The sequence below is a fragment of the Rhinoderma darwinii genome, chromosome 2 (genome assembly GCF_050947455.1).
Source record: "Rhinoderma darwinii isolate aRhiDar2 chromosome 2, aRhiDar2.hap1, whole genome shotgun sequence".
NCBI classification, from domain to species: Eukaryota; Metazoa; Chordata; class Amphibia; order Anura; family Rhinodermatidae; genus Rhinoderma; species Rhinoderma darwinii.
In genome coordinates, this window is record NC_134688.1 from 315085366 (window position 1) to 315099197 (window position 13832).

General features: G+C 43.5%; 1 protein-coding gene across 2 annotated transcripts in view; it reads left to right on the top strand.

Annotated features, from left to right (window-relative positions):
- The window catches only part of CEPT1 (choline/ethanolamine phosphotransferase 1), a 198338-nt gene that overhangs the window by 82714 nt on the left and 101792 nt on the right, over positions 1-13832 (top strand). For both annotated transcript variants that reach the window (XM_075853544.1, XM_075853545.1), the window contains exon 4: positions 10377-10518. In XM_075853544.1, the coding sequence (XP_075709659.1) occupies positions 10377-10518 (142 nt within the window). The remainder of the gene's footprint in view (positions 1-10376; positions 10519-13832) is intronic.

The window sequence follows — 13832 nt, forward strand, 5'->3', positions numbered from 1 at the left end:
TTACAGCATTGCAGACCTTTGGCATTCTAGCTGTTAATTTGCTGAGGTAATCGGGAGAAATTTCACCCCATGCTTCCAGAAGGCCCTCTAACAAGTTGGATTGGCTTGATGGGCACTTCTTGCGTACCATACGGTCAAGCTGCTCCCACAACAGCTCTATGGGGTTGAGATCTGGTGACTGCGCTGGCCACTCCATTACATATAGAATACCAGCTGCCTGCTTCTTCCCTAAATAGTTCTTGCATAATTTGGAGGTGTGCTTTGGGTCATTGTCCTGTTGTAGGATGAAATTGGCTTCAATCAAGCGCTGTCCACAGGGTATGGCATGGCGTTGCAAAATGGAGTGATAACCTTCCTTATTCAAAATCCCTTTTACCTTGTACAAATCTCCCACTTTACCAGCACAAAAGCAACCCCAGACCATCACATTACCTCCACCATGCTTGACAGATGGCGTCAGGCACTCTTCCAGCATCTTTTCAGTTGTTCTGCGTCTCACAAATGTTCTTCTTTGTGATCCAAACACCTCAAACTTCGATTCGTCTGTCCGTGACCCTTTTTTCCAATCTTCCTCTGTCCAATGTCTGTGTGCTTTTGCCCATATTAATCTTTTCCTTTTATTAGCCAGTCTCAGATATGGCTTTTTCTTTGCCACTCTGCCCTGAAGGCCAGCATCCCGGAGTCGCCTCTTCACTGTAGACGTTGGCACTGGCGTTTTGTGGGTACTATTTAATGACGCTGCCAGTTGAGGACCTGTGAGGCGTCTATTTCTCAAGCTAATGACTCTAATGTACTTGTCTTGTTGCTCAGTTGTGCAGCGGGGCCTCCCACTTCTCTTTCTACTCTGGTTAGAGCCTGTTTGTGCTGTCCTCTGAAGGGAGTAGTACACACCGTTGTAGGAAATCTTCATTTTATTGGCAATTTCTCGCATGGAATAGCCTTCATTTCTAAGAACAAGAGTAGACTGGCGAGTTTCACATGAAAGCTCTCTTTTTCTAGCCATTTGGAGAGTTTAATCGAACCCACAAATGTAATGCTCCAGATTCTCAACTAGCTGAAAGGAAGGTCAGTTTTATAGCTCCTCTAAACAGCAAAACTGTTTACAGCGGTGCTAACATAATTGCACAAGGGGTTTCAAGTGTTTTCTAATCATCCATTAGCCTTCTAACACAGTTAGCAAACACAATGTACCTTTAGAACACTGGAGTGATGGTTGCTGGAAATGGGCCTCTATACACCTACGTAGATATTGCATTAAAAACCAGACGTTTGCAGCTAGAATAGTCATTTAGCATTATAAGCCCTAATTGATTAGGATAATTAATTAGTTTAGATAGTACTCAGACTATTAATTATCTACCTAACATACTGCCTAAACTATAACTACCCTCCTACACTAAACTATCTATGTGGAGGTGGTTTTTATGTGTTTTTCACAGTTGCTGTGTCTTTATATGAGACACACAGCAGCTGCTCGGCACAGTGCTCCTTCTCTCTCACTGTCTCAGAACGATCTGACAGGGAGGGAGGAGAAACATTGCTGTGAACACCATGATGATCACGTCATCCGGGCCGGCACTAATCCGGTCCTGATGTCTTCTCTCAGCACGAAGTCTGCTAGTAGCAGCGTGTGCTGAGAGATTCAGGGCACAGGTAGAGCTCTGTACACTCTGTTCTGACACCACGTAGATTAACGGGCTGCAGGACAAAAGCCCAGCACTGCAGCCCGTTAATCTACGTGGGCTGGTCGTGAAGGGGTTAACAATGCAATCCTAAGCGCCCATGCACACGAACGTGCTTTTGTGGCTGCGATTCCCCCAAAAATCCACGGGAGAATTGCGACCCCAATCATTCCTATGGTGCCATGCACACGACCGTGGTTTCCACGGTCCATGCAATACCCAGGAGCCCGTACCGCAGAAAAAACAGGCAAGTCTTATTACGGCCGTGTTCTGCGGTCCAGGCTCATATCAAATAATGGCCGCGGCCATGTGCACAGCCTGCGATTTGCGGTCGGCTTGCAGGTGACACACTGCCCCCGGCCGACTCGAAAATCACGGCCGTGCGCATGGCTACGGTTGTGTGTTTGAGGCCTTATTCAGTAACGAAGAATAATCCAGTCCAGCTTTGGTTCACGTTTATAGTATGCGTTGCAACTATTAAAAAATATCAACACCGTAGGCAAATTATTCACACATAAGCCTGGTCTTTGTTAAACGGACAGTGCCTAGTACTACATTCACAGGGCCTTGAGCGACAACCAAATTTAACTTTGTTGAAAGACCTCCTAGCAAAACAGTGGTATAAATCCAAAAGTGTAAATTCCTGAGGGTTCCATATATTAAGTAGTACAATAGTACTAAGTGTACAGGGTCAGTTATTAACAAAGAACACACGGATAATTTTTTCCACATATTGTTATGCATATAAGTTAAAATACAAAAACAAAACTCTAACAAACCGCCTTTCCTTATCAGCAGTACATATAAAATAAAATCTGGTGTGGACCAGTCAAAGGGAGAAATTCTGTGGAGGAATGGGGGAACAAACAGATGTCAGCATCTCCAGGTCCCATCACTTTGGCTATGTCAAGTATATGAGCTGGTATGAGGGTTGGCTATCCAAGAGCTCCACACTTTTTCATAAATTTCTCAGGACAGCCGCGTTCTTCATAAACGAGTTTAAAAAGTGGCATGGTAGAGTTTACTAACTTAATCTATGCTGACCATGTACTGTAGGAACTTTAGGATGTTTTCAATGCAGGAGGATAGGTTTTTTGTTTTTTTCTTAGCATAAAATAATAGGAGCATCATGAGAGATCTAACCGCCACACTAGGTATTTCTTCCACCAGTAATAAAGGACACGTTCTGGGTTCAAGTATACGAGGGAGTCCTACTTTAAGCTCCACAAATTCCAGTACTTAAGTCCAGAAAGTATTAATAATTGGACACCCCCATAATATATGTAGGAAAGAGCCCTCTGCTCCTTGGCAATGTGGACAGACAGGAGTAGGTATATGTCCCATCCTAAATCATTTGGAAGGTGTTTAATAGATTTGGTGGAAAAAATTTAATTCAATAAGTCTGTCTCTTGTAGATATTAAGGGGCCTGTTAGAGCGGATAGCATTTCCTTATTGATCGTCTGTAGATACAGCGGAAAGTCTGAGACCTTCATTCCTGGGCTCTATCAAGTTTATTGGAAGATACAGTTCATACTGGTCTTTAAAGTGTGGATAATGGGATGTACACAGTCTGGCACTATATCCTGACAATTGCGACCAAAGAGCGTGCCTAAGCTGGAAATAAAGGACCGTGAGATGGGGTTGGGATCTGGTTTTTGGACCGAAGTTTTGCAAATGTAGCTACTTTGTCTTCCACTGCAGCATCCTCCAAGGTTCGTATACCCAGGGTTGCCCACTCACTTGGGTTAGGAAGTCTTCGTAACTGTGGCAGTAGCGGGTTATACCAGAGCGGTGTCCTAGGCTACCAGAACCGCTCCTCTGAGTTAGAGCAGCATTGATTTCTGCCAGACCTTTAGAGTAGTCTGCATTGGAATTGTAAGTATATGTCTAGAGGGGGGGCTGTCTATTGATGGCGTTCACCATGGCTTTATAGGAACAGAGAAGGGAAGCTTGCAGCTTAGTACAGGGATTAAAATGTCTATGGGTAAACCACCACCAAACATACACCATTTGGCTAGCAAGGAAGTAGAGATATAGATTCGGGAGGGCCAGTCCACCCTGCTCAGTGTGTAGTTGTAGTGTACCCGGAGCAATGGTAGTAGCACTGCCTACCCAAATAAAAAAAATAATGAGATCTGTCAATGTTGGAGTACAGTGATAATGGTAGCCATGCTGGAGAATTGTGAAAGAGGTATAAAAATCTAGGTAGGGAGCAACCTTAAGCCTGGTAGAGGTACTCCCTCCTCTCCCAGTCCATCACCTCCCTCCCTGGAGGTGGTTCAACGTCCACAGGGTGAGTCCTTCCTCTGGCGGTAGAGCGGTCCCCCGGGGTCATACTCTGCTCCCTAGTTGGGCCTGACGATGCCTAGCGTTGGCTTCTGGCGCATTCACTGCAGAGATTCCCGGTCGCCGCGACGCATCACTTCCGGCGGGGTGACGCGTCCAACACTCCAGGAGGCGCTGGTTCTGGTGACCCTAGCGGGGAGGAGGTGCTCCAGGCGTCCGGAGCAGAGGGCCTCCCAGCCAATCCAAGGCCTATTTAGGCCTGAACAACAGGAGCCTCTGTCTCCAGCTTCTTCCTCCATTATGGAAACGCCAGGAGATACATCAGGACGCGCTGACCAATCGGACGCCACCAAGTCCTCCAGTCCGGTACTTGAGGAAAAGTCAGGACTATGGGGTAAGATAAAAAAACCCTCTTCCTTACTAAATACTGTACCTGTAACGACGGGGGTAGGGAAACGAACAAGTGAGCCCTAATCTACCCGCCACTCTGTCCCTGCCTACTTGCAACGACCCGCCCTAGGCGACGGGGTACAACTACGCTCAGTAAGTGCACGAGACAAACATACAAGGGAATACACAGCAAAGGGAAAGGGGCAGTTGCCCACGGCAACACCGTGAGCAACCAGAGTGGTGAACGAGCCAAGTCAAACCAGGAGAGCACGAGGTACCAAACGCAGAGCAGGAGAGTAGTCAGTAAGCCAGGGTCAGTATGGAGCAGGATCAAATAGTAGGAGCTGTAGCTGGGCCAGGAAACCACACGGAAAGAATCACAAGCAAGGAGGAACAGGAAAGGCAGGTATAAATAGACAGAGGGCGGGAGCTAGCTGAGTCTGGCCAGGCTGCGATAGGCTCTCCCACTCCGAAGTCTGCCAGCCTGAGTGGTGGAAGCTGGAGTCAGTCTCAGAGACATAGACTCAGGTGAAGACTGATTATCTATGGGCGTTAACCCCGAAGCTGTGCCTGGCAGATGCTTTACAGTACCCCTTTTTTGTACATTTGTTTAGTCCAGGGATTGTCCTATGAAGTTACTGGAAAAAACCCACAACAAGGAATGTGCGGTCTGTAAGGCTATGTTCACACGGGGTATTTTGCCGAGTTTTTTGGCGCGGAAACCGCGTCGCAAAACTCGGCAGAAACGGCCCGAGAACGCCTCCCATTGACTTCAATGGGAGGCGTCGGCGTCTTTTTCCCGCGAGCAGTAAAACTGCCTCGCGGGAAAAAGAAGCGACATGCCCTATCTTCGGGCGCTTCCGCCTCCGACCTCCCATTGACTTCAATGGGAGGCAGGAGAAAGCGTATTTCTCGCTGTTTTATGCCCGCGGCGCTCAGTGGCCGCGGGCGAAAAACTGTGCGATAATTGCCGCAAAAATCGGCGTGCAGGGAGAGGAATATCTGCCTCAAAGTTCCAAACTGAATTTTGAGGCAGATATTCCTCCCCCAAAATACTCTGTGTGAACATAGCCTAAAAAGAAACTAGCATCCTCCTATATTTAGAGACTTTGTCAGAAGTGTTTAGACAACATTGTCAGAAGAGTCTACAAACTTGGCCTCAAGTATAAGAGATATTGTGAGGGCAGAAGTTAGGAACTCCCTAAAGTCCCTTAAAAGAAAAAAGGATTTACTACCTACCTCTTCTAGCCGGATAGATCAATCTGATTCCTCAGCAGTAGAGTATTCTCAACCAGAGGAAGGAGAGTACAGCTCCTTTGAATCTTCAGACGAAGGGGAGGGAGAAATTTGTTTCCAACGGAAGACATAGATCAACTTCTCAAGACCGTAAGGGCAACGATGAACATTGATGATCCTAAAAAACCTCGGTCCGTCCAGGATATAATGTTCCAAGGCCTAGGGCCTAAAAAGAATAGAACCTTTCCCATTCATAGGAACATAACCAGCATCATTAAAAGGGAATGGAAAAATCCTGATAGGAAAGCGGGTATTTCCAAATTCTTCAAAGTGAAATATCCCTTTGAGGATGATGTATGTAAAGACTGGAATAACACCCCTAGATTTGTCGCCCCAGTGGCGCAAATTTCAAGGAAACATTCCCTTTCCTTCGAGGATCTAGGCTCCTTGTCTGATCCCATGGATAGAAAGGCCGACTTCTATCTAAAAAAAACTTGGGAAGCTTCTACGGGCTCTTTAAACCGGGCATTGCAGCCACCTGTGTGGCCAGATCTCTAAAAATATGACTCGCACAAATAGATCTTCATCTGAAAGACAAGACCTCTAGGGATCAAATCCTATCCTCGATTCCAAGGCCGCAGATTTCTTGGCAGATGCCTCAGTAGACGCTGTACGCCTTTTCCCCTAGATCAGCAGCCCTGTCTAATTCCGCTAGATGGGCTATCTGGATAAAAACCTGTAAGGGAGACACTGGGTCAAAAGGGAAGCTGTGCGCTATTCCCTGCTCTGGAGATTGTCTATTTGGGCCCCCGCTTGACGACTTACTAGAAAAAGCGTCCGATAGCAGAAAGGAGTTCCCTGCCCAGACAAGACCAACAAAAGAGTCCTTTTGACCCAAAAGACCTAATCCTAGGGGACAGGATTTTAGAGCCCCAAAATTTACAAGGAAAAATAAGGGCTTCCTCTTCAGGCCCCAAAACGAACCTAAAAATAGAGACCAACAATGAAACAAAAAGGTCCATAGTGGTGGGTCGTCGTCTCCCTATTTTTCAAGGATTAGCAGAGAATATCAGTGAATCCTTGGATTTTAGGAATCATAAAGACAAGGTACGTGCTAGAATTCAGGTTTCTTCCCACAATACCCCTAAGGGAACCAGACTAGCAGAGAGTCTTAGAATTAGAAGTCCTGTCAGTCATCGAAAAAGGAGTCCTAAGTCATGTCCCAAGCACAGAGATAGGTCAGGGCTTTTATTCCCCTCGCTTCTTGGTGAACAAGCCAGGAGGAAAACACGGTCATAATAAACCTAAAAAGATAGAATCTTTATCTGACCTACAAAAAATTCTGCATATAGAGCATTGTTTGAACTATAAATCTCTTCTCCAGATGGCATCAATAGACCTGGAGGACGCTTACTACCACGTACCTATATGCCGTCCTCGTGACCCTGAAAGGCTCTTTACTTCACTTACAATACAGAGCTCTCCCCTTTGGCATTTCACAAGCCCCAAGGGTATTCTCGAAACGAATAGTGGAAATGACCTCTTGCATCAGGACGAAGGACATCCTCCTGATCCCGTACCTGGTTGATTTTTTAATAGTCACAGAAACATCTCAGGCCTTGACCCTACAAATAGTTTGCGCTATACTAACAATGTTAGGATGGAATATAAATTTAAAAAAATATCAGATTTAAACCGATCAAACAGATGTATATTCCTAGGAATTCTGCTAGACTCCTCCAAGCAGATGTCCATCCTTCCTTCCAGGGAAAATCAATCCCCTGATAGACCGTCTCAGAAATCTACTTAGACCATACGACCTCTTTCAGGAAGGCTATTTCAGTCCTGGGCCTCATGACGTCATGCATCCCAGCTGTACTATGGGCTCACTTCAGATCCAGGGCTCTACAGTGGGACATTCTAAGTCAGTGGGACAGGAGCAGTCTCTCCCTAGATCAATCCCTACACATCTCCTCTGCAGCCAGGATGTCTCTCAGATGGTTGAACAGGGAGAACCTCATGCGGGGCATTCCATGGAAGTTAGCCCCTACTCTCAACATTACCACAGACGCGAGTCCTTGGGGGTGGGGAGCTCATTGCGACTCCTCTTTCCTTCAGCGTCAGTGGGATCAACAGACCATTCAGAGATCCTCCAACTTCAGGGAGCTGGCAGCAGTTCTTCAGGCCATGAAGAAATCCATACCGGCAATTTCAGGTCGGCACTTAAAAATCTATCCTGACAACATGAACACAGTGTCTTATATAAATCGTCAGTGGGGTACGAGATCGTCCTTCCTGATGGACTTATCCTCCCAGATCTTTTCTCTGGCAGAGCACCACCTAGACTGAATTCTACCTTCACGCGTTTCATCTGGGCGGGTAAAAGACCTCGCATTGCACTTACTAAACTAATGCTTAATAAATCTGATGGGACAATTAATTTCCCAAACGTCAGAGGTTACAATTTGAGATGTCTTTTTTGCCATGTAATATATTGGCTGCATGGGTCGGACGACCATTCCAATTTAGCCCTAGAAGGTGCGTATGCTTCTCATTGGAACTTAAAAGCGTTATTACACTGCAAAGTTGCTGCCCTTCCGCAACGCCTTAAAACCTCAATTCTATTGAGATAGTCATGGCTTGGAAGGTACTTCGAAAATTATTTGGTCTACCTCATCTGCTCTCCAAGCACATGCCTCTATGGGCCCATCCAGAATTTCCCCCAGGGGCGGGATGAGAGAGTGCATTTGCCTCTTGGATAGCTGGGGAGGTCACATGCGCAGGGGATCATATGCATGAAATAGATAGGAGATGGCTTACCCTGTCTGAAATCTTGGCTAAATGAAGTCCAGCTGAGGGTGACTTTCTTAGTGCTTCAGATAAGATCTTTTTGTTTGTCCTGACCAGAAAGACTTATCTATTTAAGCCACAACACACACTTTGGAAGAGATCATAGGTCTGACGACATATAGAGCATCCATCTCAAATATTTATAGGGCTCTCCGAGACCATTTCCTTTAAAATTGATGTTCAAAACATGGGAATGGTACACCTAATTTTGGTGGTAGCATTACGTTGTCTTCCTAAAGGATACACCAGGAATAGATATGATTGCAACACATTTGGAGATATTGTTGGGGTTGGAGAGAATAGAAGCTGACAGGCGTAAAGTCTCAAGGGCCGAGAAATTGTTTTCCAAGTGGAAAGTTTTTGTTTTTTTATTGAATCCCACTGTACTGCTGCGGAAATAACAGACATGGTCAAACTGTTTACACTGCATAGAACAACAGGGAACTTTTGAAGGGTACTCTTGGTGGGTTGCCACTCGTGTCCTGAGTTGGGAAATCTTCTAGGGTTATTTATACACAACACAATTCTATAAATTATCGTCTTATTTTAGGAGAGGAGTTGGGGATTCTAAGCTTTTACAATTGGAAACGTTCTTCGCCATGTATTTATTGTTCATTATGCTATGTATGCATTTTTCTATGTACTCTTTGTATTTGTTACTAAATTTAAAAATGTTTCTATAAAAATATAAAAAAAATAAAAATCGCCTTTAACTTGAAAATGATATTATTGTATGTGTATCAAACATACAGCCCAGATTTGATAAGCTAGTTTCTGCAAAACAGGCACATATTTTGCATTATATATTTTTTACTTTGTTAAATTGTCTTCAGAAGACTCTAGTGCTATCTAGCTACGAATGATATTGAGATACGCCAGACAGAATATTTTGTGTCATTGTTGCACCGTCTACTTCCATTTTGGTAGATTTTTGGATGGTATTCACTGGATTTAAAGATCATTCTTGTTGATTTCGATGTTGCAGAGACTTATTTTTTGGCGAAGTACGGTAGTGGGGGATCCCAAACAAAAATGTTGGCCAAAAGTGGGGGTCCCGACCTCAAAGTTTGGGAGCCACTGGCGTAGTAGACTACGATATTCCATCCTGTGGCATTCCGCAATAATAGTATACTTTTTTTTTTTTTTTAACATTGGAGACTTTGGGTGACCTATGCCACTGTATGGCATACATCACACGTAACGTATATGTCATGAACTTTTTAAATGGCTTTTCATGATGTGTAAACGTACATCATTAAACTCTATGGTGGCGGATGCCACTGTTAAGGCATCCGTTACTACCTATGTTTAATGTATATGTGTGGAACTCTACCTGGCGTATACATTAAATGTAGTGCCAAAACGTGATGTACACAAGCCCTAAAATCTGCAAACCGTTATCTTCTCTTAGTTGTAGTCCTATTATAGTGTAATGTGTTAACTATTCAGATGCCTAGTGGATTATTTCTACTAAACTTAGAGGCTCTGTCATCACATTATAAGTGCCCCATCTCCTATATAAGATCGGCGCTATAATGTAGGTGACAGTAATGCTTTTTATTTAGAAAAACAATCAATTTTAAACCACTTTATGAGCGATTTTTAGCTTTATGCTAATGAGTTTCTTAATGCCCAAGTGGGCGTGTTTTTCCTTTTGGTCAGCGTCATACACTCCTCTGTACAACGCCCACTTGGTCTAAAGTAAAACACGCCCACTTGGGCATTAAGAAATTCATTAGCATAAAGCTAAAAATCGCTCAAAGTGGTTTAAAATAGATCGTTTTTCGAAATAAAAAGCATTACTGTCACCTACATTATAGTGCAGATCTTATATAGGAGATAGGGCACTTATAATGTGGTGACAGTCTCTATAAGAATATGGATACATGCATATTTTGTAATGTGTTAATTTATATTATTTTTCTTAACAGTGTTCGTGGTTTTGGGAACATGTATTGCAGTACAGCTCGGTACACACCCTGACTGGATGTTCTTCTGCTGCTTTGCAGCCATGTTCATGTTCTACTGTGCTCATTGGCAAACATATGTATCTGGAATACTGCGGTTTGGGATGTAAGTTACTTGGTATCATTAAAATTTGAAGTGGATTTTAAAACCATTTAATTCCTGATTTTTTGTTTTTTCAAAAAAAGCAAACCTTTACTGTAAAAGATCTTGTGTTTTAACACCGCTTATTCTTAAATGAAAAAATTCTGCCATGGTAGAATCTTAAAGCGATCCTCCAGTCCCATGACAAAATTATAAATGTGATGGGGTATATGGCGTGTTATTACCTTATACACTCCAGTTGCGCTCCTCTGCTATGGATTTTCCGCTTTCGGGTCCCCTCTGTTATTCCAAAATGGCCGCAGCGCTTAACCGACTGAGTTTAACCCCTTAAGGACGCAGCCTAGTTTGGGCCTTAAGGCTCAGAGCCCATTTTTCAAATCTGACATATTTCACTTTATGTGGTAATAACGTCGGAATGCTTAAACCTATCCAAGCGATTCTGAGATTGTTTTCTCGTGACACTTTGGGCTTCATGTTCGTGGTAAAATTTGGTCGATATATTCAGTCTTTATTTGTGAAAAATTGCAAAATTTAGAGAAAATTTACAAAAAATAGCATTTTTCAGAATTTAAATGCATCTGCTTGAAAAACAGACGGTTATACCACCCAAAATAGTTACTAGTTCACATTTCCCATATGTCTACTTTTGATTGGCATCGTTTTTTGAACATTCTTTTATTTTTCTTGGACGTTACAAGGCTTAGAACATAAAACAGCAATTTCTCATATTCTTAAGAAAATTTCAAAAGCCTTTTTTTGAAGGTGCCAGTTCAGTTCTGAAGTGGATTTGAGGGGACTATGTGTTAGAAACCCCCATAAAACACCCCATTTTAAAAACTAGACCCCTCAAAGTATTCAAAACAGCATATAGAAAGTTTTTTAACCCTTCAGGCATTTCACAGGAATTAAAGCAAAGTGGAAATTAAATTTGCAAATTTCATTTTTTCTGCTGAATTTCAATTTTATTCAATTTTTTTTTAGTAACAGAGAAGGTTTTACCAGAGAAACACTACTAAATATGTATTGTCCAGATTCTGCAGTTTTTAGAAATGTCCCACATGTGGCCCTACTGCGCTCGTGGACTAAAACACAAGCCCTAGAAGCAAAGAAGCACCTAGTGCATTTTGAGGCCTCTTTTTTATTAGAATATATTTTAGGCAGCATGCCAGGTTTGAAGAGGCGTTGAGGTATCAAAACAATGGAAACCCACCAGAAGTGACCCCATTTTGGAAATTACACCCCTCAAGGAATTCATTTATGGTTTTTGTTATCATTTTGACCGCACAGTTTTTTCACAGCACCTATTTGAATTGGGCTGTGAAATGAAAAAAATGATATTTTTTCCAATAAAATGTCATTTTTGATCAAATTTTCTTATTTTCACAGGGAACAACATACCCCATTTTGTTGCCCAATTTGTCCTTAGTGCGGCAATACCCCATTTGTGGTGATAAACTGCCGTTTGGGCCCATGGGAGGGCTCAGACGGAAAGGAGCGCTATGTGTTTGTTGGAGTCCAGATTTTGCTGGATTGGTTTTCGGGTGCCATGTTGCATTTGCAGAGCCCCAGAGGTATCAAAGCAATGGAAACCCACCAGAAGTGACCCCATTTTGGAAACTACACCCCTCAAGGAATTCATTTATGGTTTTTGTTATCATTTTGACCGCACAGTTTTTTCACAGCACCTATTTGAATTGGGCTGTGAAATGAAAAAAATGATATTTTTTCCAATAAGATGTCATTTTTGATCAAAATTTCTTATTTTCACAAGGAACAACATACCCCATTTTGTTGCCCAATTTGTCCTTAGTGCGGCAATACCCCATTTGTGGTGATAAACTGCCCTTTGGGCCCATGGGAGGGCTCAGAAGGAAAGGACCACCATTTGGCCTACTGGAGCTTTTCTGGTGCTAAGTCATGTGTGCAGAAGCCCCTGAGGTACCAGTACAGTTGAAACCCCCGAGAAGTGACCCCATTTTAAAAACTACACCCCTTAAGACATTCATCTAGAGGTGTAGTGAGCATTTTGACCCCACAGGTACTGTGTAAAAGATAATGCGCAGCAGATGGTGCAGTGTGAGATTTGCAATTTTATATATGTATATGCCATTTCAGTGTCCAATATAGTGTGCCCAGCATGCGCCACCGGAGATATACACCCCTTAAATTGTAATGTGGGTTCTCCTGGGTACGACAATACCCTACATGTGGCTGTTATCAGCTGCCTGGGCATACGGCAGGGCTCAGAAGGGAAAGATGAGGGGGGTAAGCTGTGCGGAGTGCATCAGGGTAAATTGAAAATCAAGGGATGTATGATACATTTTAAAACAATCTTTTATACAGAGCCCTGGTTTTTCGGGACACGTGTCACATTGGTATATTGTGTTCTTCCTTATCCCCCTCTTATAGCAGACTCTGCACCTCTTTTGACTCTTTCCCTTTCCACCGGTTTGGGGACCTTCTCCTGGAAAGTGTTGCCCTGGTACGATGCGCCCCCCCTTCCTGGTCCCTAAAGATTAGATCTTGAAATTCCAGGAAAGTTCCCCTCTGGCCTGCACATCGACGTAGCACATACGCATTGTACAAAGCCATCTGTATGATGTGCCCGGCCAGCTTCTTATACCTCACCGCATGGCGCTGTAGGGCTTCAGGACTTGATTTGACAAGTCCATCCCTCCCATGTACCTATTGTAGTCCAGGATGCAGTCTGGTTTGGGGGTGGCCTTTCCTTCATATATCCTAAACCTGTAGGTATACCCTGATGCACTCTCACAGCTTATACATCTTCACGCCATACCTTGCCCTCTTACCCGGCAGGTACTCGCGGAATTGAACCCTCCCTTTAAAATGTACCAGGGACTCATCAATAGAAAAACACTTCTCGGGGGTGTATGCTTGGGAAAACCGGGCACTGGAACGGTCTAATAGGGGTCTCCGTTTATACAAACGGTCAAAACTGGGGTCATCTCGGAGTGGGCACGGCTCATTATCAGTATAATGTAAGAAGCGAAGTATTGCCTCATTTATTTATTTTTTTAGGTTCCAGTTCATTTCTGAAGTTGCTTTGAGGGGCCCATATATTAGAAACCCCTATCAAACACCCCATTTTAGAAACTAGACCCCTCAAAGTATTCACAACAGCATTTAGAAAGTTTATGAACCCTTTAGGTGTTTCACAGAAATTTAGAGCAAAGTAGAGGTGACATTTACTCTTTTTATACCATTTTTTTTATAACACAAAAGGATTTATCAGAGAAACGCAACTCAATACTTATTGCCCAGATTCTGCAGTTTAGAGAAATATCCCACATGTGGCC